The sequence below is a fragment of the Rhinatrema bivittatum genome, chromosome 1 (assembly GCF_901001135.1).
Source record: "Rhinatrema bivittatum chromosome 1, aRhiBiv1.1, whole genome shotgun sequence".
Lineage (NCBI taxonomy): Eukaryota > Metazoa > Chordata > Amphibia > Gymnophiona > Rhinatrematidae > Rhinatrema > Rhinatrema bivittatum.
The window spans coordinates 269,234,584-269,262,569 of NC_042615.1; the positions used below are offsets into that span (position 1 = coordinate 269,234,584).

The 27,986-nt window shown below is 42.2% G+C and overlaps 1 protein-coding gene across 1 annotated transcript; it reads left to right on the forward strand.

Annotated features, from left to right (window-relative positions):
* The first annotated feature begins 1,728 nt into the window (after positions 1 to 1,728).
* On the forward strand, positions 1,729 to 27,986 carry EMX1 (empty spiracles homeobox 1). Its single transcript, XM_029594567.1, has 3 exons — positions 1,729 to 2,317; positions 7,692 to 7,876; positions 27,404 to 27,986. Exons 1-3 carry the CDS (start codon positions 1,969 to 1,971, stop codon positions 27,569 to 27,571), a joined length of 702 nt encoding a protein of 233 aa, XP_029450427.1. The 5' UTR covers positions 1,729 to 1,968; the 3' UTR covers positions 27,572 to 27,986.

Genomic DNA, 27,986 nt, shown 5'->3' on the forward strand with positions numbered 1-27,986 from the left:
CATAGTCTGACGTTATTCCAAGTCAAACTTATTTTTATGTAATTAAAAAACACACCCTTAAGAGAAGCACCCCACAGGTCATTGCCAGTCCCAGCTGCATTTCCAACTGTGTTTTGTATCCATCAAGTGAGTAGGTTGTTGATAGTAATTTAATGTGAGGGGCTTCTCTGATGTGATTCATGAGTCAACAGCAATCAAAAACAACTTGAGCAAGGAAAACACTAAAACAATTGCATCGGAAATCGCGAGGGCAGATCTTACTGAAAATGTAGATAAATTGTGTTTATACTTGTTACAAAAAAAAAATGGAAGTGTTAATCTATTTGTTTACGCACGTTCTTGTATTATGTTCTAAATGCACCTCCGGAAAAAAAAAAGGTAGTTTTTTCTTAAAACATAAACAGCTTATTCTGAAACGATTGTTAATTGCAGACATACATTATTATTACATATTGTACTACCAAGTCTATAACCTGCAGATGGTTTTCAACGTCAGCAAGAGGGTTGCATGTCATGGTTTCCTGTTCCCGATATAAAGTGGATGAGTAGTTTGCGTGTAATCTAGCGCGCAATAGACAATAAATAATCTTAGCACCAGAGGCTTCATAAAATCAACGTGCATGTCCTGGAGTTAAAAGGCGAAAATGGTTCAGGGTGAGTCTGGCAAGCTCCTCCGAAACTCAGAATTAAAATACCTTGGGCCGAATCCTTCCGAGCTGCAGAAATCAGTCAAAAGCAGATCGTTTCCCGAAAAGTGCAAGCCATTAAGGAATTGCTAAAAACCATTAACAAAAATGTTGCTTTCAGTTCTGCCCCAGCCCTTTCCGGCAAAGGTTTATTTTTTTTTTGCTGGATTTGCTAGAGAAGCCGGGATCTGATGCGAGAGATGATTTGTGACTTGATGTCTCGTGCAATGGAAATGTCACTTAAGCTGCCCAGACAGATAATTACAGAATGGTTGTTAACCTTATTGAACAGATAAGAGACAATGCACATTTATAAATATATACCACAGAGTGGATTGCACAGAAAGTTATTTACTTTAGAAGACCTATTTTCAATGATGTGCGTAGTTATGAACGGGATCATATAGATAGATAGATAGATAGATAGATAGTATATATCTAGATATAATATTATATTGTCTTGAGGCAACTATTTAACTGAAGCGAATTTTACATTCAGAAATATTTTTGTACGCATTGCCTGCACTGCATCGCACGATCCTGAAACACACATTTGATCCATGTCCCATTTATCCCCCCCCCCCCTCCTCTAATCTCTGCTTTGAAAGGATTGCAGAGATTATTCTTGGAGGGTGGGGAACTGGGGGGAAGGGGAGGGAAGAAGCAAGCTCCAACACGACAGGATGGAACCGAAACGAATTCCCTTCAAGCGAGCCACCTTTGCTAAATTGCTGGTTGTGGGGGGGGGGGGGGGGAGAGTTCATTTTCTTTGCCCCCTCCCCCTCCCTCCCCAGCGCCGAGCTTCAGCAGGGGTGGGGGTGGGAGGATCGGGCGGGAGTCACGCGGCCCCGCCGCAGCAGCCCTGCCCCCAGCTCGCTGGCGCCAGGCTCCAGTCCAGTTTTTTTCAGGAGCTCCCTCTCTCTCTCCCTTGCGCCCTCCCCAACCTTTGGGCAGGTGAGCGCGGCCAATCAGAGCGCGCTTGCCAGGTACCCGTCTATTTCTACTTCTCTTCCCCGATCCCCCCCCCCCCCTCCCCCCCGCGAACGGATTTTCGCGCTGGAGACCGAAGCGGGGCGTCTGCCGTGCACTCAGTCGCAGCCTGATCTTTCCCCAAAGAGCACGCGAAACCAGGCGGCTTGCATGGCGCGCTCTGCTTCTCCCGACTCTTCCCTGGGATAGAGCACTGGCTCTCATCTTTTTCTTTTTTTTTTGGATAGTCCTCTTTTTTTTTTTTTTGTACACAAGGACAACCCTTCCTAGAGCTTGCGAACTCCCCAAAATCATGTTCCAACCGGCAGCTAAACGCTGTTTCACCATTGAATCGCTGGTGGCCAAGGACAATCACTTGACTTCGGAAGAGCCCATCCGACCCACGGCGCTCAACTACCCCGGCGCCGCCGCCGAGGCCTTTGTGAACGGTTTCCCCAGCCCGGCGGGGAGGTCCCTCTACGGCAACCCGGAGCTGGTCTTCCCCGAAGCGGTGACCCACCCGACCCTGAGCGTCCACCCGCACCAGCTGGGAGCCTCCCACCTCCAGCACCCGCACTCCTTCTTCGGAGCCCAGCACAGGGATCCGCTCAACTTCTACCCCTGGGTACTGAGGAACAGATTCTTTGGACACCGATTTCAAGGTAAAGGGAAAAAAAATCACACAATGACCCCCGCCGCCGACCGCCCAGAGCCCCTTCTGTAAATCCCAGCTTGTGTAGTCGATGGGTTTCTGCTGGGCTGAGAATGCTAAGAGCCCGGGGGCACATTTAGGACACTGACACGTAAGGAGTAAGATTTAAGTTCCCTGAAACTTCCGAATTTAATAGTAGGCATTCTGTCGAGATTTAGGATGTAGAGATCTTGATAGACATGTAAATACCGATCGCATACAGAGAACAGAGACACACGTATGCCTGTATGTCGTTATGTCTCCTGAATTACAAAGTCTGTGTACACAACACACACACACACACACACACACACTTCTTATAACATTTCAGGCAGGGTTCCCTTTTCCTATATGTGTAGTACTTGTTTTTGGAACGTATGTTACAATGGATTGTCCTTAAGGTTCGCCAAACAAACTCCCTGTCTCTGAGGTGGCAGATCCTATCTATCCGGACAAATTCCGATTGCATAGGAAAATGCTCAGATATTAGTCGAACTACAGTTTAAAGTGAGGAACCAGCAAACAAACTTCAGGCAGCTTCCTGTTTCTAACGATGAACACGAAGCCAAGTTCGCGCACGAACTGGGATCCCTGAAGTGAAATCGTTAAGGGTGGCAGGCTCCTGAAATAAGGCGCACGATTTTGCGGGATCTTTGTACATTTCAATGTGAAAACCTGCTCGGCTCGATCGGAGAATCTTGTTCCCGACGCGTGCCACACGTCCAAGGCGAATGCGATCCCTTACTTCAGGTTTATGCGTTCGTTTACCAGTTATGGGTTTGTTGTTGTTGTTATTGTTTTTTTGTTTTTGTTTGTTTGTTTTGTTTTTTGTGTATGTGCGGGGAGTTGGGAGAAGAAGCCTTCAGAGATCCAATGTTTTAAAAGATATCGTCTCGGCCCTCACTTTTACATTCCTTTTAACTTTGTGGAGCAGAGGAAAAAGGGTAACATTGGGGGCGTCTTGGTTGCCTTTTAATCTTAAAAAAAAAAAAAAGGAGCAGTTAAAAGCAAGTGAGAAATGAATAAAGAAGGGGGAGTGGGGCAGTAAAGCATGATTTGTAGGTAAAACCTCGTTTCTTTCAGCAGAGGGGCCGTTACCTACCTCCCCCCTCCCCCCAACCCCCTTCCCCCCTTCCCCACCTCATTATGGAGTTATAAATGCAAATCCACATTAGGCTTTCCCCTCAATACACTAAACCAAGTAAAAAGAGACGCAGGGATCATCAAAGGCTGTCTTTGTTCTTGGAGGGAAGAAAAAGATTAAGTTATCTTCTCAACAGCAAATTCTCTCGCCTTGCTCCTGGCTATAATAAATTGCCGCTCGCTGGATTGCTGAAATTGTTATGTGTCAGTGGCATTGATTAGTCAGATTAAAAAAAAAAAACAACACAGAAAGGAGGGAATTGGGAGGTGGGGGGAGATCGGAGTGGAAGAGGGTGTTTCAGTTTGTTTTTATCACTGAAAAATTAAATGTCTGAAATAAATACGGCCTCATGTTAGAGGAGAAACCGCGGATTCGTACTTGTGTGGCTTGCTGACGGCCTTGCCCCCTTGTCGTGTGTGTTTGTTTGTTTTTTTTTGTTTTGGTATTTTTTTTTATTATTATTTTTTTGAGGGAGAGGAAGCAGACCTGGCGGAAGAGTTCGCTGAAAATTGCTAACTTCACCTTTCAGCTTTAAGGCCTTGTCAGACGAGAAGGAGAGGCAGATAGAAAAAGCCGCAGGCCGAATAACAGCAACAAACCAAAGAGGCGTTCAGAGCAAATAAACGGAAGAAAAAAAGGAAAGAGAGAAAGAGAGAGAGAGAGAGAGAGAGAAACGGTGCCGAATCCTCGAGCACGGTAGGCTCCGGTCTGGAACCAGTCCCGCAACATTTTATGGGTGAGGGTGCTGGGCTGATCATCCCACCGAATTGAAAACAAGAAAAATATATACAAACAGACGCGTCCTTACTCCTGTGCCGGGGTAAAAGAAGACACAACCGAGCCGAGATCGTTCGCACCCATTCATGTGACGTTAAAGACAATCAGACATTAAAGACAATCAGACAAACGAGAACCCCGAAAGAAATCCTCAGTAAGCTTTGTAGAGAGAATGAAGTGAGGAAATCGAAACATTTACAGGCTGAGGGGAGGCGAAAAGGTTTCACGTGCCACAGTTACTTAGGGGAGTCTTTCATTTCTTCGGGGAAATTACTTTACTGCTGCTTAAGAACAAGTTAGAAGATTGTCTTCGTCGGAACGGAAGCATCAGTTATAGTTTATTCCTGGGATATAACAAAACAATCCAAAACAACAACAACAACAACAAAAGTGAGCGTGCAAACTATAGACGACTATTATCTCTGTATTTGGAAGTGAAAACACGGCTAAGAAGGTTTCTGATGTTTTTGAGACAGTAACCCGCTTACTCTCTGGGCTCATCCCAAGCCCCCTCTTCCGAAATATCTCTGCTGTTGCTTTACTGCAAAGCCCGGGGAAGAGTTCATATAAGGGGGGGCTCACCTCGTCCCAGCGTGAGACAGAGCTGGGCAGCCTCAGCAAGTGCCCGAGTCTCCTTTACCAACCGGGCTTTCCTGGGTACAGCACACACACAATCTACAAAAAAAAAATAAAAATGTTTGCATCCCTCCTGGTCTCTTAGCTGGAGAAAAGGAAAGGGACAGGCGGATGCCTCTTTGTAGACGGAAGGTGAGTTTTCCCCAGCGAAAGGTCCCGGCTCTCCTTGGCGGAAAAGGCGCGCAAGTCACCGCCATTCAGCCACTCCGCACCCTCGGCTATTCTGCTGCAAACCGCTCTGATTCCAAACATCGGAATACGAGCCACATAATCCTGGGTGACTTTCTAAGCTACAAAAAACGGAGCATTTTCTAGACATAAAATGATTGTTTCATCCCATTTTATCTTGGCTATAAATATATTAAAATGAATTACCTATCCTCAAGGGGCGATCTGTAACCCCCCCAAACCAAAACAAAACCCCCAAACCCCAACGTTTTGTTTTCTTTCAGGGGTAAGAGAAAACGCATTTACATTTCTCTTACGGACAGGAGGGTTCGCGTTTATTCTGATGTTAGGATTGACCGGACAACTCTATTCAAGAAGAAATGCAAAATATACACGCTCCTACCACGCCTATTTTCCCTGGATATTTTTTGTCGTTGCTTGTCCAATTTTCTCTAAAACAGAAGTACGGAAGGAGCACAGAGAGGGAGGGGAAGGTGTTTGAAATCAGAAACAGAAAATTGTATCAACAAATATTTGTTTTCTCTTTCCCCTCCGAGCCTCTCCATGCTCGGATCTCTTTCCCTCTGCAAAACTCGGAAGAGAAGTAGGACGGTTTAAAATTATAACAGTAACGCTTAAAAACAAACAAACAAAAAAACAAAAAACAAAACCCCAAGAGGAGTTTTTTTATTATCTTGCAAGCTTCATGAAGTAAGGGCTGCCTAATATTACGCATGCGTGAAGCGCTGCGTACACCTGGCAGCGCTGTACAAGTCACGATAACAATGTCGCGTGTTCGTGGGCAGGGCCCCTTTCATGGGCATTTATTTTAACAACCAACCTTTGGTTTCTTTCAGCATCAATTTAATAAACTAAGTGATCCCCCCCCCCCTCCCCAAATAAGACACCCCAGTTACTTTTAGTTAAGAACAAAAATATTACTTTTTTTTTTTTTTTTTTTTTGCGGGGGATTCCTCCATAGCCCCCTATAAAGCGGAAAATACAGGTTTCCCCCCGATTACTGAAAACATCTTTGGCGACTGGGGCGGGATCCAGCGCCGTCAGGTATTTCCCGGCCTCCTTCTATCGTGTAAGCCCTTAAGGGCAGGGTCTTGCTTGCTTATCTCCTCTCCTTTAGTATCTGTTATTTTAGTTAACTTGCAGGTCCTTTTTTTTGTGTGCACTGCTGAGTACGTAGATACTGCAGCCTTGCTGGGACTTTTCCTTTTTTTTTTTTTTGGTACCTTTCTCTCCTGTTCGTAGTATGGGGCTTCGGGATATTTTTAAATATGCCCGCAATTGCTTAAGTGCAGGTTTTTCCTTCAGCTGCCCTAAAAGTTTGGTTTCCAACAGGTAATTTGTCACTGAGGTCTATTAGGACCCTATAGCAGCTTTTTTTCCCTTCCCTCTGCCTGACCCCAGATCTGATGGGAGCGGAAGATAAGACGTTTTCAAAGTGAGTCCCTCTGCGATGGATGTGCAAGAATAAGGACTGAAGTCCGTTTAATTATAGGGGCAGCTTTCAAGCAGTTATGCAGAGGAGCCGAGCTGGGAAACGTGCGCTATAAATCTTGGCGAAATTCTTCTGCAAGCCAGGGGGACAGTTCATTTGTGTTCGCTTGAGCAATGCGGAATGTTTCTTCTCCCCCCCCCGGAAATATTCAATGTTTATTCTCTAAAGCTGATAGTGTTAGGCCATCGATCCATTTCACCAGCAAATAAAGAAACGCGAATTATCAAATCTCTACCTGCCCCACTCGCCTTTTCTTTAATTCCAGGGTTAAGGTTCGTGAAATCCCAAAAGTCAAATCTTCGCATCTGGCACAATAAAGCTCAATAATTACGTCTGCAGAACCACAGAGCAATAATAACAACAACAACAACAACAACAAAAAACTGCCTGGGAAGAGGTTTAATTTTAACCCTTCCTGAAGGCTGTCCAAAGAGATTACATAAAATTAATTCGAGGGGGGAACGACTTGTTGAGGGAAGCAAGAAAGGAGGAGGAGGATAATAATAAGCAAATCATACGGAAAAAGTTGAGAAAAGACTTGAAATGCTGCTCTTTGCTCCTTCCAGAAAGGAATTTATGTTCAGTCCTTTTTATTAGTATTTAAATATAAAATCGACGGTTACAAATTGCAATGAGCAGGTGATAAATAAATATATCAATATGTGCTCCGATATGCACTAGAAACAAATTTAACAACAGTTATACAATTAATCTTAATTATATTATCCCCTCCTTTTTTTTTTAATGACATATACATCCTTTAAAAATCGTTCCTGCTTCAAAGCGCAGCATGGCAGCCAGGGCTGTTTGATTCAGTCATGCATCGATATGTAGGAGGTAACCAATAACGCTAGGAAAAGAGGAAAGGCTAAATAAATAGAGCTTTCCACTGGGGGGAGGGGGGCTAGGGGGTCTTCTTGCTCTCCTGACTCGGACTGTCGGCAGCCCGGGGTCTGAAGCTAATAATCCGCAGGTTAATTACAGAAAGCCATCAGCTCATTTCTAGCAGGCTGAAGGCCTTCTCTTCGGCACAAAAAGAAAGCTGTGGGAGTTGGGGGGAGACTGACGGCCTGGCTTTGATTTTTTTTTTTCCCTTCTTCTTCTCAGGGAGTGAAGTTTCCCAGGAAAGTTTGTTATTGCACGGCCCCTTCGCCCGGAAGCCCAAGCGCATCAGGACGGCCTTCTCTCCTTCCCAACTCCTCAGACTGGAGCGAGCCTTTGAGAAAAACCACTACGTGGTGGGAGCTGAAAGGAAGCAGCTAGCGAGCAGCCTCAGCCTGTCGGAAACACAGGTAAGGAAGGAACGGAGCAGGCGGCCCGGGCCCGGACGGTTTCTTCTAATAGGTTTCCCTGCAGCAAAGCAAGCGAAAACCCAATTCAAACGATCAAGGAAGCCAAAATATAAGTAGAAACCCCTCACCCCCCCCCCCCCCCCAATGGCTTCTTTGCTCCTCAACCACTTCCCTCCAACACCCCCAAGCAAACAAAACACAAGCAAACAACAACAACAACAACAAATGCCCGATGAAAGAGCCTCACGACAGAGCAAAAGCAGAACTTGGCAGCATAGTTTATCTTCCTTCTTCTAAAATACGCCCTCCACGTGTTTCCCGCTCACAAGGCACAAACTCCTCAGTTTTTGTCAGAGACCAGATTGGAAGCAAAAGCGCAGCAGCTCTCGGTCCTGCAGCCTCACCTGTCCGTCCTGTTTTCCCCGGGCTTCTGATGCAAGTCCAGCTCTTGATTTAGCCTTTTTTTTTTCTTGCCCAACAGGTGTTTTAAATATATTTACATTGGGTGACATCCAGCCACGGTACATCTCTTAATCCACCTCAGATAATTTGCTAATGTTACCAATCGCACGCTGATTGGGCACAGGAATCCTCTAGGACGTGGTTGGAAATGAGAGATGGAGCTTGCTCAGATAAGCAAAGGCTAATTCTGACGAGGTCCTTCCAAATAATAGGTGGTGGGGGCTCTTTAACAAATGTTTTTTTGCCATCAGCGCCGAGGCGATAGCGTGCGCGCAAAAGTGGGAATCCTGTTTAGACGTCCGTGATAAGACGATTAGCGCTTTGCGCGCAATTTAATTGGCACCGATGAAGCGGACAGGCTGTACGATGCTGTGTACATTAGGAAGAGCCCTGCCTTCACTTTCGTTTCGCTCTTCAGACCTACAGCTGCTGAAAAGCAGAGGCAAACTTGATGCTAACGTTTACAAAAAAATAACCACCCCCCCCCAAAAAACCAAAAACTTCAAATTTGATTGTCCAGATTGGGACAGTTTTCTGGGCTTTTCTCTTTCGTTAGGGATTGGGGGTGGGTGTCTTTTCCACAGATTTTTTAACCTGACAGTCTGAGTGCCAGGCGGGCGCTCTTTCTAGCTTCGGCCTTCTCTGAACAGGTTCCTAGGATTTATTTGCCACTGCTTTGAAAATGTGCGCAGCGGCTCCCTTAGCTGCGGTGCTCTGTGCTGCGCCTTTCCTGATTAGCGCCCGAAATTGTGAATGCTCCTGGGCGAGAGCCTTCCTTGATGCAACAGGGAAACGTATGTAGGTCAGATGGAAATATTGGTGGATGTGTATACATAGATGTATATATATATATATATTTGTGTGTATGTGTGAGAGGGAGAAAAAGCGAAGGAGGTGAGATCATGTTGCTATATTATATGATTAAAATAAGACAAGGGAAATCAATGAAAGGGAAAGCGGAGAAGAACATACAAACCCGGTTCAGTAAAAGCTCCTAGCAGCCAAACGACTCCCCTCACCCTCCGCTTTCTAATTTTCTTTTTTTCTTCTGTGCACGTAACAGGGCAATTTTCAGCTTAGCAGAAAGCGATAGCAGAAATAATGCTGTGATTTCCGTTTTGCTGTTTACTCGAGTGAAACGAAAAAAGTAAAAGCCAAGGTTCCGATCCAAGTATTTCAGAAGAGCCGCAGCTCAGGAAACAGCCAGGGTGCACCTGCCCTACCCTACCCAAATAGTGATTGCTGCTTGAGTCCCAACCAGTGCCCATCCTGACCCAGACCTTCAGCGGGGATCCCCCAACTGGGCTGACGGGGGTCTCTCTCTCTCTCTCTCTCTCTCTCTCTCTCTCTCTCTTTTTCTCTCTCTCTCTCTCTCTCTCTCCTCACAATGCCAACCTACACTGACAGCCGTCACACCTTTAACCATGCAGTCTCCAGCGATATTAGTCTTTAACCATCTGTGATACTGGTACTTGAGTGTACACTGTGCTAAGATTTCCCAGATCGTTTATGCGCAGAAACATACTGTAACGCACACAACAGCTCGCCAGCAGCTCCGTAACCACACGTGAACCTTTGTAGGTTTAAAGACAACGATTAGTCTCGTGTTATGGGTAAAGTAATGCAGATAAACAGCGTCCCCGTTGGGACCTCGGCATAGTGAATGGATCTGAAGCTGCAAATACCAGATTGTCATAGTGGGCTCCATGTCCAATAAATAAGCCCCACCAATACTATTTGGAAAGGAAACTTGTTTTTTAATTCAATTTGAAATGTATCCATTTCTTTTTTACTTTTGAGGTTTCTAGCTAAGATTTTTTTTTTTTTTTTTGCCATGTATGAATACCATATCAAATCCGCAAAGGCCAAGACTTAGTTCTCTGCCAGGAGGGGGGGTGAGGATATATGAGAAACGCCCAGGAAGCGAAAACCCTACAAGTCTGGCAAGACTCAGGTGTTCTGATTTTTCCAATAGGAGAGAGAGAGGATAATCGTTTCAAAGAATAAAGCATAATAGCTGAAGGCAAGCTAGTATTAACTAGATAATATATATTCAGTTTTATATGCCTATGCACGGAGTTACTACATATAGTATATATTTTCCTTATACATAACTGCGCGCTTATGTTCACTATATAGCTATGCATTTTTAGTATACATCTGTCAGCATAAACGATGCACCCTTATAAGGTTTAAATATTACAACTGAAATCACATCTGAAGAATTTTAATAAAACATAAGCATGTGTCTTACAGCAGTCACAAAAGTGTCCAAGCAAACAAAAGGAAATGAAACAGGGAATGAAAAGTGAAAAACGGGGAAGCAAAGACAGACTGACAGTTTGCGGCCTATTTGCGTAGATTTAACCAAAGAGTAGAATGGAATATTGTAAGGAAAATTTCACGTTAAAGATCAGTGTGTGTTTTATTCTTTATTTGTTATTCCCCTTATGTGCAAATGCCGTGGTCCGCGGAAGGGTATAAACTTACCGGAGACCCAGAGAAGAGCCTTATTTGATTGTGGAGTTCCCGATTTCAACGATACCCTTAGGTGTCGTAACTTTTCGTCAATTACAAAAACAAACAAACAAACAAACAAAAAAAAACAAAAAAAACAAACCAAAAACCGTTTGCACAGAATGTATTCGAGATTCAGTCAAAAGGTCTGCAGATTTCCCCTTATGACATATTCACTGCCGTGTACATCGGGATACAGGCTTTATTTATTTCTGTAATGTGTTTTCTATGCATTTATGTATGTATGTATGTATGTATTTATTTATATTCCGCCTTTCAGACACTTCCAGGGCGGATTTCATTTGGGTACTGCAGGTACCTTTGTGCCTTGACTCCAGTGTCATGCTTGTATTGAGGGGTAAAGCCGGTGATAAGGTATATCCGGGGCCAGATGGTATCCTCTTACCATCACTTCCATGCGTGTGTACACGGAGGAAGAGGAAGAGAGGAGGATCGGGGTTATATGTATTGCAGGAGAGCGGGGAGGTAGAACCTTTCGCCGCTTTTGGTCTTGCCTGTATTTTACATGCTGGAGGTCCCCTTCCGTTGAATCTAGTCTGTGCTCGCCGCACTGTAGTCTGTTATCTGTCCTCAGTGGGTGGGGAGGGCGAGATAGGGAAAGGAGCTATGGTATTTTATTCCGTCCGGCCTTTCATATAGCAACTGAGCCCCGAGAGCGGAAAAGCCCGAGGTGAGCTCGGTGCAGGGATACAGTCAGACACCGAACTGCAGAGAGGAAAGGAGACAGGACCTCCACAGTCCCCTCACAGATCATGGACCAAACCTATAGGAAGTTTGCGTTTTATTTATTTGTTTATTTGCTTGCTTGTTTGTTTTTGTTCAGATAAAAATATTAGACCACAATTCTGGCCGCATACATAGTCAACTCTCAAACTACCAAATTGAGACTTAATAAATATGAATTTGAAATGTAATTAGATATTAAGATCTTAATTATTTTCTTTCTTTTCAAGCATGCATACACATGAATGGGAGGCAATAAATAGGGTGCGTTTATAAGCATAGCATCAAAGCAACTTAAATTCCCCTTATTGATTGACTCACCTTCCTACGAGTGTGTAGTTTGCTGTAAGGTGCTGTACTATCATGAAAAACACAGGTATAGAGCAGATTCCAAATGAAAATAAGAATCAAATGGTAAATAAGAATTGTTCTGAGTGTCATCAATAAGCTGCAACTTTGTTGTTAAGGAACAGAAGAATAGAGGGGTCATTGGGTCCGATTAATTGCTCTTAGGCTCCTCTTCCAGGGAATATCCTGCCTAGCACTAGAATGTTTTGGGGTTGTCCGTCCTGGAGAAAATAAAGTCTATGCGAATGTAAAGAGATTTTTATTCGTGAATATAAACTTTCAGTTAGTGAAGTGACATTTTAATTAAAATGTATGCTTTTCGGATGCATTCCCCCCAACGTCTTCCACACCTATTACATATAGTTATATTACCAAAACTATGTAGAAATATACAAGAGTAGCTATTTGTCTACCAAGGAGGAAATGCTAGTGCAGTTGGTGATCTTTAGCATTCGTCAGGATGTTTTCAGTGTCACCTAAACCCTGAGATACTGCTACTTTTTAAGAGGACTTTTTTTTTTAAATTTATATTTTAGATGGTTATAAATCTTCCTTCTCTTTACAGGTAAGTTTTCAGAAACCCTTTTTTTCCCCTCTTCCTCATTGGTCTCTTTGTGACGGATGGGCAGAGGATGATCTGATTTTGAACTCGCTGGCTATGTGCCGCCATTGTGTCTCCCAACCTCACCTTCACCCAGAAGCTTTAAAGCGGAGCTGAAATCTCCTACGGCCGTCAGGCTTCCGCCCTTATCGATGTGGCAACGCCAGGGCCTTACGTTCTGCTTCTGACACAAATGTCACCATTCTGCACAAGGAAAAAAAACAAACAAACAACACAACAACCTCCATTCAAAGCAGAGTTAGTCATTATTTTTCACAAAGTGATGCAGGCGTTGGTTAGTAAAATTCTCTGTGCGAGGAGTATGCGCCTTAGCAAAGGTTTATTCCCATTTTCAAATTCGGCGTTTTCAGGTCAGGCTCTTGGTATTAGCAGTGGGGCTGTGTCATTTCATTACAAGAAACGATCTTTTCTTATAGCGCGAACGACTGAGATTCAGTGGAGCCTTCCTTTTAATGAGCCCTGTTTGTGGGAAACAAATTTCTTCTGGTTGGAAAGACCTCCACTATCTCCCATCTTCATCATCTTCAGTTCATTGCTGGCTTTTCCAGTTGTACTGTGCAAAGTGTGTTACAGCGGGCTAGAATTTACAGTCAGACTGTAACAATTTACAGCTCACAGAGACTAAAAATACTGCAGCTGGGTGGCAGCTGATGGTTACCTTGGTAGATCCACGGCAGAAACTCACAAGGTGGGGCAGCTGATTTTTACAATCTCATTCTGCAAATAAAGAGCCCTTGGGAAAGAGTCACAGGGAGCATCAATAGGTATTAGAGAAATAAAGTGCCGCAAGGCTCTGCAGGTTGCAGCTCAGGGTGGGAGCCACAAATTGCATTGAAAAAAAAAAAGACGATTCCAGAGGAATCGCCACCAGTTCGGTCTCAGGGTCTGATTTAGTAAGGCTTTTCTTGGAGAAGGAGACCCTGACTTTGTTAGGCCTGCAAACGTTTGGCGCTTTCCTAAGACTGTGACTCCGACGGACGAGGAGAGCTCTGCAAGCTGCGGGGGAGTGTTGCAGGCTCACGCTCCTTGGCGCGCTTCTTGCGTCACTGGCGGGAAATGTCCCCTCCACTCCTCGGTATCTGAGTGACCGGTGACCTGCACCGAAACGGAAGCGTGAAACCAGGAGCAGGTTCTGAACCATTAACAAGCGCTACTGGAAGTAAATAATGCCTACGAAGTCAGTCCCTTGGAGACTTTGTTTATGCAAACAGTGCTGGTTGATGCATACTGTATTACTCTACTTCAGTTTTTTGTTCTGGGTTTCTGCCAAGCCAGCATTTTCTTTCTTTCTTTCTTTTTTTTTTTTTAACCCTCTTAGCTTTCTCCATAGCATGACCATGAAAATTGTCTGATATTGCTTAGAGCACAACTGGATATGCAAAGTATAGGAGGGGCAAGGCTGGGGGGTGGGTGGGGTGGTGGTGTAGTTTTTTTTCGGAGACCACCTCTTGCACATTCCTAGGTACTGCAGATTTGATACAATGCAGCCTTCTCCTCTTGCCCATTAAAACACACACACACACACAATTTTGTAGAAAACAGAACTGCAAATTTTATTGGACAAAATTCAGGAGTGTCCGAAGCAGTAGTGCAACAATAAATATTATATTAGTCTAGTAAATTCATGATGTCTTTTTCTCTGTCTGTTAGCTCTCTGTGAGATTTAGTGTATCTATCTATGTATCTATCTATCTATCTGTATCTATCTATCTATCTATCTGTCTATCTCTGTTTACAAAGTTTGCGCAGTTTCATCTGTCTAGCTATCTTTCAGGCCGATACAGTAAAAAATGCGGGAGAGTGAGAGCTCCGTGTTGCCCACTCTCCCAATGCAACAATAGCGCATCCCTAGCGCCTCCTTTATAGCAGAAGTGGTTATCAGCGGGTCTGACAACTGATGCTCTATTTTTCAAACCCGCTGACAGCCATGGGTTAGGAAAATGGACACCGGTAAAATTGAGCGTTCGTTTTGCTAACCGCTGACCAGCGGGCAGATTTTTTTTTTTTTAAGTTTTGGTTCCTTCGACTTAATATTGCTAGGATATTAAGTCAGAGGGTGTACAGAAAAGCAGGTTAAACAGTGCACTCAGCCTAGCGTTCCTTACTGTATGGGCCTGTTTGTTATGGGTTCTCTAGACAAATGGAAATCCTGTCCAATTGTTTATCAGTCATTCTTTCTACCAAACAGGTGGGCATGCTGTTAGTGGCCAACTATCTGAAGATATTCAGCCTGTGGCTTTTTTTTTTCTCATGCTACAGAAAAAGATATTTGGGCCGGTTTGGAAGCTATTTGGTGTTTTCTCTTTGGTGCTAGATTACTTGAATTGTAATCACACCATGTATTGCCTTATTGCTGTTAACCTTTATGACATAATATCGCTATATAAAATTTAAAGAAATTAGCAGTTTGGACACAGATACAGTACATGCATACCCACATGAGATATCTTCTTGCCCATAGATAGTATCTAATATTTGAAAATATTTGAAGTCATAGCACCAGGAATATTCGGTGCAGTGATATTTCATGGATGTAATTTTGACATGATGTGCCAAGTTGTCCCTGTTTCTATTACCTTGCTGTCTTTGGCATGTTTAGTTATGCTATATAGCACAAGGTTTTAGGTGCATAGAAACCATTTCTTGACAAGTGTTGCTCATGCAGGTATTAGGGTGTAAGGTAGAAATCAAGTGTGACTAGTGTTGCTTGCAAATGTATTGTGATACATTAAAAATTCCACAGGTCTTATCCCGAAAGAATAATATCTAACCATCTTTATTTGGAGGGTTTTTTTTGTTTGTTTGTTTACAACAGCCAACAATGTATGAATTATCCTAAAAAGACTTTCAACAAAAATACATTAGCAGTTGTAGAGCTGTGTAAGTATAGCATGTCTATCTGAGAGATTTGTGAGGCTTGATGGCAATAATGAACTGCCTTTGACTGAGTAAATAGCGATATGGATTTGATTTGATATATATTTTTCCAAATTGGATTCTGAGAGCGCAAATATCTTTTTCTGCTTTCCCATATTGGAAAACGATCTTAAAAGAGACAATGAAAAAGGAGCACATTTGTTATCTGAGTATAGCTAGGTACAGCAAGGCTGAGGGCTTTACAGTAGCTACCATAAATTCATACCGAGAATCAGTAGCAGAGCTAGGACAGAAATTAGAAAAATGTGACCTGTATGAATCTTGTGACTTTTTTTTTTTTTATATTCTTGCTCTTCAATTTCCATAAACCAGAATCCTGGCATTTGTAGTGCTATTACATAAATAGCAAAAGCAGAGCTACAAATCCCAGAATCATTTCAGAATGGATAATAAAACGCACACACACACAAACACGATACATATGCAGCTAGAAATATTCCAGTATTTATATATTTATCTGGTCACTTTTACCCCAAACTCTGACTCCCAGGTCTTTGTCAACAAGTCAGCAGCTCTTGCCAGCTTATTCCAACTTACCTCCAACATGAAATTCTCCACCTGCACCCCTCACACACATCCAATGTATCATCCCAAACTGATCAGATTAATTCTGTGATCGGAGACATTTAAGCTGATTACTTATTGGAAGAAATACAGAGCATCTGATAGGAATTCCTATAGCTTCAGAAAGTATTAGTACAAAAATGATATTTGTGAAGTTGTTACCATCTCTGGATGTGTGTGAAATGAGGTTATATTAGGAGGTGATGATTAGCATATGAACTGGAGCAGAGGTTTGGTGGTTACAGTAAGTAACTGGGAATCAGGAAAAATTATGGGTCTAGAATTTATTTCTGGCTCTCACTAAAATGTTTCCTCCTTGCGGGCCAATTCATCCAACTGTAGGGGTGCTACTAATAGAATTGTTCCATCTCCTTGTGCCCTTTGGAAAACTATTGGGCAACTTGCACAACCGTCCAGCTCTGCCGGTGCCTAAAACATAATGGGGCCGATATAATAAGACCCACGGCAAAACAAGCGCTAGTTATGAGCATGGGATTTGATCACCATGCATGGCTGAAGATGCTGCTTCCGTGAGATGAAAACAAAATAAATTATGCAGCTGATTTGCGCACAGAAATCCATGCACATATGGAGAAATACGTGTACATAAGCGCGGTTAAGGCCTATGTAAAAAGCGGCCGCATCTGCGCTCAAAACCTGTGCCGATAATCCACACATAAAAGTGAGCGAGCAAATGGGTCTCTCTATTAAGTGAAAGTATGACCCTGGAAAGTATTTTAATATTTCAAATAAACGTGCTGCAGAAAACATGGCAAATATTTTCATGGATGCTAATTCACACTGGCATAGCAGTGAGATAGTGATTCAGTTGGGCACCAATCTGGATGCTCGGGTGCCGACAGAGGCACTCAGTCGGGAGCAAATATGGATGCTCTGGTGCCCAGAAAGGTGCCTAGCAAATGTTGCCACTCAGGTGCTGAGCCAGGCACTTAGTTGGTCACAAATCTATACAATCGGGCACCCAGGAAGGCACCTAGCTAAGCTGGCCACTCAAACGCCGAGATAGGCGCTCAGCTAGGTGGTTTTCAGGACGCTCAGACGCCAACATAGGCCACCCAAGTTGGTGCTGACACTTAACTCATTCCCTGACCATGGCGGTAAAAAACCCAAATTAAAAAACCCACACTAGCATTAGTGCGGCTCCCTGCATTGCCTATGATTAGCTAATTGCCTCCTTTGCATTCCGTTAGCATCATTTGTGCAGGAAAAACCGCGGGGCTGTAAACGCATTCATATGTGCTATTTTCCTGCACACAAAACCCTTATTACATTCCGTATAGGGCTTTGCGCAGGAAAATGCACATGCAAACGTGCGTACAAGTGCGCACAAACCCGCGGCAGCTTCAGCGCACCTTATTACATCTGGCTCCATGTGATTAAGTTTAACTTAAAGGCACTGTAGGAATGCAATATTTGTTTTGTTATTAGGAACACCTGTAGGTGGCAGATGATAATGCTGTAGCTTGGATATTCCCCGGCTGCTAGTATTTACCCTTTATAATTGCAACATCTGAAACATCCTATCAGCCAGATCACCTTACCAGTTGTCATTGATCCACCTTAGAATGTTATCCTTCAACAAGGATAAAGTTAAAATGTGTGTACTCTCCATGTATAAAGAAAAAAAAAAAAAGACTCTCCATGTTATAATAATAATAACCCCGTGAATTCTACTCCCATACGTAGCTGGGGGAACGCAAGGCAGTGGTATGATGAGTATTTGCAGAAAGCGTGGGCTGGGAACTGATAGGATAATATTGGCAGTACTTAGACTGCTTTTGTTGTGTCTATAATCTGGGTGATTTCTGAGGTTTAGGCAGGCCCTGTTATTTTTAATTGACTTTCCTGGTAGACATTCCCTATATTTTACCTTATTTATTTGGAACACGGAGGAGAGTAATACATTTTCTATGACCAGCTTTATTTCTCGTTCTCCTTGGCTACATTTTCTCATGCAAGGCTGATTTTTTTTTTTTTTTTTAATTTTCAGATAAAAATAATGGTCTGTTTGAGGAGACCAATAAATTCAGATTGAGTGCTTGCCAAGACAAATACACAATTTTTAGATGCCTAAATTAAAGGCGCAAGGTATCTCTTACTGAGCACCATCTTCAATGGGCTGCCTATTACACCCTTCCTTCTGATATTTAAAGCTATTAAGCTCTCTTTTCAACTTACTGTAACAATATTTATCAGTAGCACTGTAGTATAACACAACGCCATAAATAACCGGTATTATATTATCTCACTGCTATGCCAGTGTGAATTAGCATCCATGAAAATATTTGCCATGTTTTCTGCAGCACGGTTATTTGAAATATTAAACAATTCGGACACTGGGACATTTTTAATAGCACAGTACTGTCAATTAAAGCAACATATTGCTGATATAGGGGTACTGTGCTAGTCCGAGAATATAAAGATACTTTTCACATTTACTTTCCAACTAATAAAGCAATCATGTGTTTCATCAGTGATGGCTCTAAAGCTAGCAACTCAATACAGCTAATGGGAATGATACCAGATCACCACCCCTAGGACTTTATTAAAACAGCGTTAGCTACTTTTATAGCTGCTGATGCTGGAAGAGGGAAGACAAACAGGGTTTTTGGAGAACTCATCAGAGCCTTGTGGTGGAGCTGGATTCCAGACAGGATAAAGACAGCTGATGGCACTGTTCCTGAGAATTTCCTTTAGCAATTTAGCTAGATGTTATCATGGTGTGTGTGTGTGTGTGTGTGTGTACGTGCGCGCGCAGCTTCAAATTTGCTGGTTTCTAAGGGGGATTCGGGGCACATCTTGTGATTTCGGCTTGTGATTAAATGGGGCTGGCAGTGCACCCTAGTGCTCATGTGAAACATGAGATCCAGGTTTTAATCCCATCTCTCCCACTCACTGTGCTAACTCGAGCAAGTCACTTAACCTCGAGTGCTCATATTTAGATTGCAAGCTCTCTGTAAACATGTGATTTGTACTGTTAAGAGCTTTATGAATAATAATACAAATAATCGCTGTGGAATTATCAGGTTGTTATCTATGAGAAAGAAGTGATATTCGGGAGCTGAGTAATTAACTCTCTAGGAGGTATGCTAAGAGAACCTTGCCCTAAGAAAGCAAGCTCAAGCCAATGTATGAGCAGTCTGCTTGGCAGCAACATAAAACAGATTAACTTTGACAAAGCTGATTCATGAACAGAAGAGAGAGAGAGAGAGAAAGAAAGAGAGTTAAATTGGCAGGCAAAGATCAGAGATTTTATAGGGTCGCTGGTCGGTGACTAAAGTATAACCTCTAAGGGCTTTCGGGGTTTTAATGTGGATATGCTGATATCACTATAGCTTTAGATAAATCTGACAGATGTTTTTTCTGGTACTGAAAATGCTGAAAACACCGTCAACATGCAGAATATATGGGGCAAAATTACCGGAGACGCCCCCCCCCAAAATGCTAACAACTTGAAGTGTTCGATGACAATGTTTAGTTTAGGGAGTGTCATTTTTGGCCGCCTTATTTTACTGAGTATGCCTGCCTTTCTCCTTCTCTCGAGATTTCCTAGCATACTTGCAGGAAGCCTCTCTCTGAGGTTGAATGTTTTGTTGCCTCTCTTGAGCTAGCAGGGGGGGCATAAAATTGTATGAGATCTCCATCAGCCCTCCTTGAGAGAAAGGAAACACATCAACCGGACATAGCCAGGGTCTTTGCAGAGAAGACAAGAGAGCTAAGGCAGTCAGTTCGTCTTTGATTATTAGCCTGCTTTGGGACTGAAAGGCATGCACCAGAGCAGTTTCCTTGATTTTATTTCACAATTTTTCTGCCCTCTTGATTTATAAAGGTAAATTAGCGTCCTCAGGAAAAAGCCAAGCTGCAGGTTGCAGATCTTTATGAGATCCCATTTGAAACTTAGGGACCACAAATCCCCTACCCGCTGCACATAAAGGCCTTCGCTTTCTGTTCCAGTTCTCTCAATTCCTTGCTTAATAGTCGCTTTGCTACTTCCCCTCCACTCCTAGACTTGGCTATGAGAGGAACTCTCTGCATGGGAAGCTGAAGAAAACAGAGATGATGTCTCCTTGAGCTCACCATCAAAGGAAGCTTTCAGTGGGGTGCTGTAATTAACAGAACATGGAAATAGACAATTTGTCTACAAGTGTTTCTCTTAAAGCTGGAATATATAGCAAACCTTTTACAGAGAGTCTTGTCCTATTTTAAATCAAATAGAAAATTCATTTCAAAATCTTTCTCCTGGTTAGTTCATAGCCTTATACCTCATTCCCACTGTTTTTAGTCTTAATGACAGCCTATGACTTATGATACAGAATGGATGATGACATTTTTGATAGAGTTCTTTCAAATCCCTAATCCTACTGACTTTATATCAATAATACACATCTGACTTCGTGTGGAGAAAAATAGAGTATTAAATATGCACAGTTTGCATTTTCGCATTCCAAGGAATGTGGCCAAATGAGAGTGGTACTTCACACTGCATATCTTGGAACCAGTCAATGTGTATAATTGCCATCACACTGTGTTCTCACCCAATGGATTCTGTTTAAAATATTTTTTTAATTCAGGCATGAGTTAGTATGGTTTAGTTTTCAGTACATCGCTCATCAACTTTCTTTGCAACTTCTGGCATATCCCTGGGTAATTCCACACCCAGGGTCATCCTCCTCTCTGCTAAAATGTGCTAATGACATCTTGTTTATTAGGGGGGGTGGATATGGGAGAAGGATGAGACGGAGATTCACTAGGAGACAGTAAGAAATGCCTGGCAACATTAGTCTACTGAACATGGCCGAACATTTTCCCGAGTAATTGATCTGGTCTCATCAAACCCAGATGTGCCCACATCGCTTTTAGAGCCCGATATCATAAGATGTGACTAAAAGGTGTGTGCTGAACTTCAGTGTACATTTTCTTTACTCAGGTGCTGATAAAAGAGTAAACTCCCAGTGCAGTAAGCTAATAGCTTGCTAATGGATCAGGGGTTTAAAAAAGCAGGCCAACCCAAAAAATGTGTGCACAAGAGTATGCTTAGCATGCATAAAACATAATTTATGCACAATAACCCTGTTTTCAGCACATAAAACATGATTTATGTGCACCTCATACATTTCATGGACTGAAAACAATTCGTACATGTTCTTTGTGCGTAAATTCTGCTAACAGGACCCCCCACGCCATAAACTCCATAGACTGACAGGAGCTCCATAAACTTTACTCCACCTCCAACCAGGAGTTAAATTCCCAGCTTTAAGAAAACAGGAGTGAAGCCTATACACTTTTCTGCATTGGGGAATAGTAGCTAATACCTTGATTAACATGGGAGTTGCATGGAGGAGCACTAATTTGCACACACACGTTTACTCATGTTTGTGTGCATTTTTTTTATGCATCAAGTAAAGTGTTCATAAAAATGTGCACTCAGGCAACCATGTGTGCACAGCTGAGTGCACCTTATCACTGAGTATGATGTTCCGCTCACCTTGATCATAGTCTAAGTGTAGTAATATGACACATATTCAAGGGTTTCATAGAATTAAAAGGGTTACATATACTGGGCAAGAAAATCATTTCATTGGCTGATGATAAAATTCTTTAATGCAAACAGATCTGTTCAATAATTGTTGAAAGCACTAAAAATCACTTTTCTCATATTTTATTTAGCTGTTTAGAAAGCAAACTAATTTGACCTCAATGTCAATCTTGAGTCAGAAATGTCAGTAGCACATCAGCTCAGGGCATCATTGATTAACACCAAATGTTGCCAATTGATGGGGTAATTAAAAACAAACAAACTTTATTTTTATTAACATTTGAAACAAATAAATGAATTAAAGCCAAGAAAGAATGAGTTATGACAGCAAAAAAAAAGAAAAGAAAGCACAATAAGCAAACAATTAGCTCATTTAACATTTAAAGTCCACCTAATCGATGAGTGGGGAACAACATAGGAAAATTACAAGAAAAAAAAAAAGAAAAAACAAATGTAGGGAGCCATTGCCAAAGCAATAGAATGAAATGTCCCATTAAGCCCCCCCCCCCCAAGACATTTACAGATCTGAAGGAAAAGTAACTAAACAGCATGGGATGATTTTCAAAGGGAATTCTGCATGTAAAATAGTGATTTATAGGCAGACGCAGCCTTTTTCAAAATTGTCCACTGATACACGGGTAAACGTGTACACGTAAGTCATGTCCGCAAAAAACGTTTACCCAGACTGAGCAGAGGTGTTCCTGGGGAGGAGTTTGGATTTACACACATACAGGCCGATACAATACCACGTGCTGGCTGCAGCGCACGGCTCAACCCGTGATTAGACGCGCATTTTGGACAAGCGTCCTACCATAACCCCTGATGCACAATGGGCTTAGGGCGTCCAAAACACGTATCCAATCGTGCGCATTGGTAATAGCACTCTTCAAATGCAAATGCATGTTGATGAGGCTATCATCTATTCCCCAATGCAAAAAAAAAAAAAGTGTGCCCAACATGCACATTTTTTACTCCTCAAATTTAACGCCTGCCCCGAGCAGATGTTAATTTTGGAGAAGCCAAAAAAGTGTACGGCAAAGCAGAAAATACTGCTAAACTAAAAAATTAGAATGTCTGGGGGAAAAAAAAAAGGTGCCAGCGGTCAGGTTAGGAAAAGGGATGCTCAATTAATGACTGCTGACAGTCACCTCTCCTGGGTGCCCACTGCCAAGGAGGTGCTAGGGGCATGCAGTTTCCCCTGGTGCCTCCTTTTTTACTGTGGCACCCGATTTAAATATTAAAATCGGGTGCCCAGGAGGGGTGGATCGGCACACGCTAAGGAAGCAAAGTGCTCAGTCACGCGCGCCCATTTAACGCGCCATCGGTTTGAAACTTTATAAAATTCAACCTTATACACGTTCACTTTTAGGGAAGGTTTGTGCAGGTGTAAACGCGTGTGAGGTTGTTTTGGTGGGGATCATTTTCAAAGTGGTTTTATGCAAGTAAAATTCGCTTTGAAAACTGGAGTAACTTAGGCATTGTATTTGCAGCATAAGTTTTGCGGGACGTTTGAAAATGATCCCCTGGGGGGGGGTCCTGGATTTAATTCCTGACTCAAACCTCTGCCATTTGGGATGACCGTGTCTGAAGATGTTGAAGACGTAGCCAGTGCCTTGAGATAGGTAATGCCAAGTTCTGGCATCTGTAGTAGGTTGTCCAAGAGCAGCATTAAAAAGTGGCTTTTGGGAGAACGTAGCTTAATCGCTAAGTCACATAATGACTCCCTGACGAGAGACAGATGGGTAGGAATGGACACACGTATTGAGAATGAACATATGGGGTACATTTTAAAAAACAGCGCGCACACGTACTTTTGTTCGCGCACCAGCAGGCATAACTCGCGCGCGCCGGTGGCCCGCTGCCGCGCCATCACCCGACCCGGGGGCTGGTCCGGAGGCCTCGATCACACCCCTGGAACACCCCCGGGCTGGCACCACGCCCCCCGGAACGCCCCGAACGTCGCGCGGCCCCCTCCCCGACACGCCCCCCCCAACAAGCCCCCCTAGCAAAGCCCTGGGACTTACGTGCATCCTAGGGCTTGCACAAGCTGCCGAGCCTATGCAAAATAGGCTCGGCGCGCGGAGGATTTTTTTTTAAGGGTTACGCGCTTAACTTAAGCGTGTAACCCTTTTAAAATCCGGCCCATAAAGTATGCTATAAGTACCATGTTGTATTTATTAATATTGTTTATTCTTACTTCCCCCAGCCCCCCATGTTAATGTTATACCACCCCCCTGTGCTCATATAATCCCTGCAGTTTATTCTTCTTGTTCCATTTCCAGGTTTTTATTATGTTTTAATGTTTGGCACTTATGTTCCTTATCTAGATATATTTTGTTACACCTCCTATTATATCGTCCTTTTATTCTGTAAAGTTACCTACTTTTATGTATTGCTATTACGTGTAAACCGAGGTGATGTCCCTCGAACGTTGGTATAAAAACTGCTTTAAATAAATAAAAAAATAAAAGAAATATGTGAAGAAATGTGCATCCAATTTATTGCAGTAGGATATGAAAACATTAAGGACGTTTTTTTAAGTCCTCAGATTCTGATGTTCATTCATTTGCTATACATATGCAATAAAAATTCTGAGGCCTCCAAGAGTCTGACAGTGCAATAGCCTTCAACATGTTTTCCGTGACTGTGCAATATCAACATTTTTCCAAGCCCCTAAACCTATGCTGAAGGCTAATTTAATACAAGATTGCATCTTTGGTCCAGGAGCCTCAATATCAATGAAATAATGCAAGCACCTTTGCATTCCCTTACTCTAATTGTGATGTTAATAATAATATTCATTCTGTTTTATACTGTACCTTTATTTTATGATATAATAAGATAGGTTTTTGCAAATATTTACCAGATTCTAATCAATGTGCATGCACGTGAATTTTTATTTGCCTTGTTGTATATTTTTTTTGCATTTAAGGCTGAATTCAAAGCTATTTAAGTACATAAAACCCAATTTTATGCATGCAAATGGGCTTTGGAAAATTACCTGAAGTACTGCGCATGTAAAGTACACTCAAAAGCAATTTGGTGTGTACTTTTATGGGCATGAGAAAAAGGTGTTCCTGGGCAGAACTGGGGAAGGGAAATCATTTCCAAGTATGCACGTAAAACCAGGAATTTTTGAAGCGGGGCTATGCATCTAAGTCTGCTATGAAAGTTCTGTGTGGACTGCAGAAAATGATCTTCCCAATGTGTTTTTCTTTTCTTTTTTTTTTTAAGGTGGGGGGTGGAGAGGTGGTTTAGCTTCTGGTATCATTTAGCGATCAATCATGTATTACAATTGTTTTTTCAGTGACTAGGTTTCTTCAAAAAGACTAAACGCTACATAATATAACCAGACCTGTATTGAATTTCAGAAAAATGCTATTTAAACTGTATGGTAACTTTTGAGGTTTATATGAAAAGTTTTATATACCGCAAATATAGTCTATCTATTCAAAGTGGTGTACATCAAGAATGTATATAACAATTTACAATTGAAACAACTACATCCACAATTTAAATCTTATATAAAAACTTCTGACATCTAAAGATAGATCATATCTCTGATGAGGGCAAAGAATTTACTGGAAATTCTTCGGGTCCTAGAGATCAGTACTGAAGCTAGAAACCTCACGATGCCTAACCAGGCAACATTATTGGAAGACAAACTGGAGATATGTAATCATTCAGAGAGCCTGGAAATCTGCTCCAAAGCATGGGATGCTGCTGACAGAGGGGATCAGTTTAACTGAGCTTTTCTGACATTAGCAAGATGGTATAGAATGGCAGGAGAAACCTGTAAACAGACTATCACCTTCCGTGGTGCGGACAGACAGTCCTGAGAAAGTCTCCTGCCCTCGGGCAGGCATTCACAGCCTGTTTTAATGTTAGTGTGATGTTGCACAAACATTATCAGATAATGTTTTGGTGCAGGTTATAATGCTAACGTCCATCAGCTCTCGGAAGCATTGTGCTACTGCTTATACACCGTCGACTACCATCACAGATACTGTGAAGTTTTGCTCGTTCATTTCCTGCTTAGTGGAGGTGCCTTGCTGTCTTGTTAATCGCGGGGTGGATTTAGAAACAAGGGCTGTCCCTTCTGTGAATAATTGATATACAGATGCCAGTCAGCATTTTTACAAAAAAGAAACACTTCTGAGAAAGCGAAACCCTTGAGAGCAAAGAGCATTTTGTGCAGAATAAAGAATGCAAGCTGACAGATAACTGGCGTAGCAACTGGGTATAAGCTCTGGATGTGAAAGCAACCACAAGCAGGGGGAGGGGGTGAGCGTGCAGGGATGGGGTGGGAGGAGGAGAGATTGGGGGAGAGTGTTCTGTTTGATACACCTAGGTCAGACACTGAAAGAACCTGTACCAGTAAATCAGTCGCAGAACTGTCCTATAAATCTAAAGCTTGTCAAATAATTTTGTCCATGTTTTATGAAATACCATATATTATTTAATAAGTTAATTTTTATTACTTGTGAAATGTCCCGGATTTATAGTCCTGGAAACTGCGGTCCTCCACTCAACCACCAATAAGGCATAGCATGACTAGAAGCGCTGCAGGTTTTGTCATGACAACAAATGGACCTGCTTTGACACAGCTTTGAAAGTTCCACCTTTAGGAGTAAGACGCAAATCTAATTCCCGTGCAACAATTCATTATGTGGCTTCTTTTCTGAGTCTCTCATCTGAGTGACAAATAGAGCCAAGTCTGATTTTAGCAAATGAATATCAAAATGGTCACTTCCATCTTGGGCCAAAACCAAAACAATCTGTATGTAGTGGTTTTACCCACACAGGCATAGAATGCATAATGGAGCGATTGCCTGTTAGATACAGGTTTCACTCTCACTAATCGTGAGTGAGTGCAAGTCTTTGGCATACCATCATGGAAGCCTTTCCTTCTCCCTACGAGTGATCAGTGAGAAGAAACTCTGCCTCTAATGGAGGGGCTTGATTATAACTGCCAGAGTGCCTTTGTGATATCAATAGCATTTGATTGGACAAAAATGGTCAGATATATCATTGCTTAACATGCTACTAAATAAATAAATACATAAATAAATAAATAAAAATAAATAAAGATATGAAATGTTCCCATGGAAGTTTATTTACTGGTTGATCAGAAAGATTTAAAAAAATGCTACCGAGTCTACATATGGAATACGTGCATTTACCAAAATATAATGGGCAGCCATTATTGGTTTTATTCAAAAAGGATTCTTCCCCATTCTGTGCCTATAGAAAAAGTCTTTATTGAATAAAACCCCAGATATGCTATTTTTAAATGGAAAAAAAATTAGTTTATTCTTTCATCAGATACAGTTTTTAAAGATGAATAAGCTATGTACATCCATATGTCAATTTAGTGTTCTGAAATTAGCTAGTAGTTAAGAATGATGTGCACAATGGTACTTATTTTCTCCTTTATATTAAACTTTATTCCAAAACTATGTTTCTAAATAAGAATCCTGTTTCAGACTATTCTTTATGGCAACTCAATAAAAGCTTGCATCTATGATGTTTAGGTGAACTCGTTCTGCTTAGTTGCATTTTTTTTGTAACTTCTATTTTAACACTAATATGAGTTTATTGCTCTGATCGGAAAAAAAATAAGGCAAATTCCAGAGTTCTGTTAAAAGTTAGGAAATTAGAACTGATTGAACTGTTCCTAAAGATTAAGATTGATCTCATGTAAACTTTATTGAAGGACATTACTGGAGCCAGTTTTCCATCTCACCGTGTTTGGTTTCTGTGTCACATCCTGCAGGTGAAAGTGTGGTTCCAGAACAGAAGGACAAAATACAAGAGGCAAAAGCTGGAAGAGGAAGGGGCAGAATCAGAACAGAAGAAGAAAGGTTCCCACCACATCAATAGGTGGCGACTTGCCACCAAGCAGTCCAACGGAGAAGACATTGATGTCACTTCCAATGACTAAGGGACCATGAGGCCATGAACAGCAGCAACACCCATCGCAACAAGTATGGGGCAAAGTCAAAAGAGACCTCTAGTGACAGCAGCAAGAGACAAATCCCATCTCTGAGTGTGTTTGCATAACTGACAATGATCTTTGAGATTCTGTCATGCAGCTCACTCTATCAATGCGGCTCAGCTTTACCACTGTTTTCAAAGAAGGAGAATCAGATATCTCTGAAGAGCAAGAAGAATGGGAAGCTAGGGGTGAAAAGTTCAGTCATATGCCGACATCCCTCACAGCTGAACTTGTTGGTCAACTATAAATTAACCACTGACAAAGAGATCAATTTTTAAAATTTTAATTTATTTTTCTTCTGTTTTAGGTACAATAGCTAGTGTCTTTACTGTGTGCTAATAAACAAGGAAGATAACAGGTT

Bases quoted from the DNA above. Each gene is read 5' to 3' on its own strand.
- EMX1 (XM_029594567.1), top strand. From the start codon at position 1,969: ATGTTCCAACCGGCAGCTAAACGCTGTTTCACCATTGAATCGCTGGTG. The intron at 2,318-7,691 runs GTAAAGGGAAAA...TCTTCTTCTCAG, and splicing joins CTTTGGACACCGATTTCAAG to GGAGTGAAGTTTCCCAGGAA. The intron at 7,877-27,403 runs GTAAGGAAGGAA...CACATCCTGCAG, and splicing joins TCAGCCTGTCGGAAACACAG to GTGAAAGTGTGGTTCCAGAA.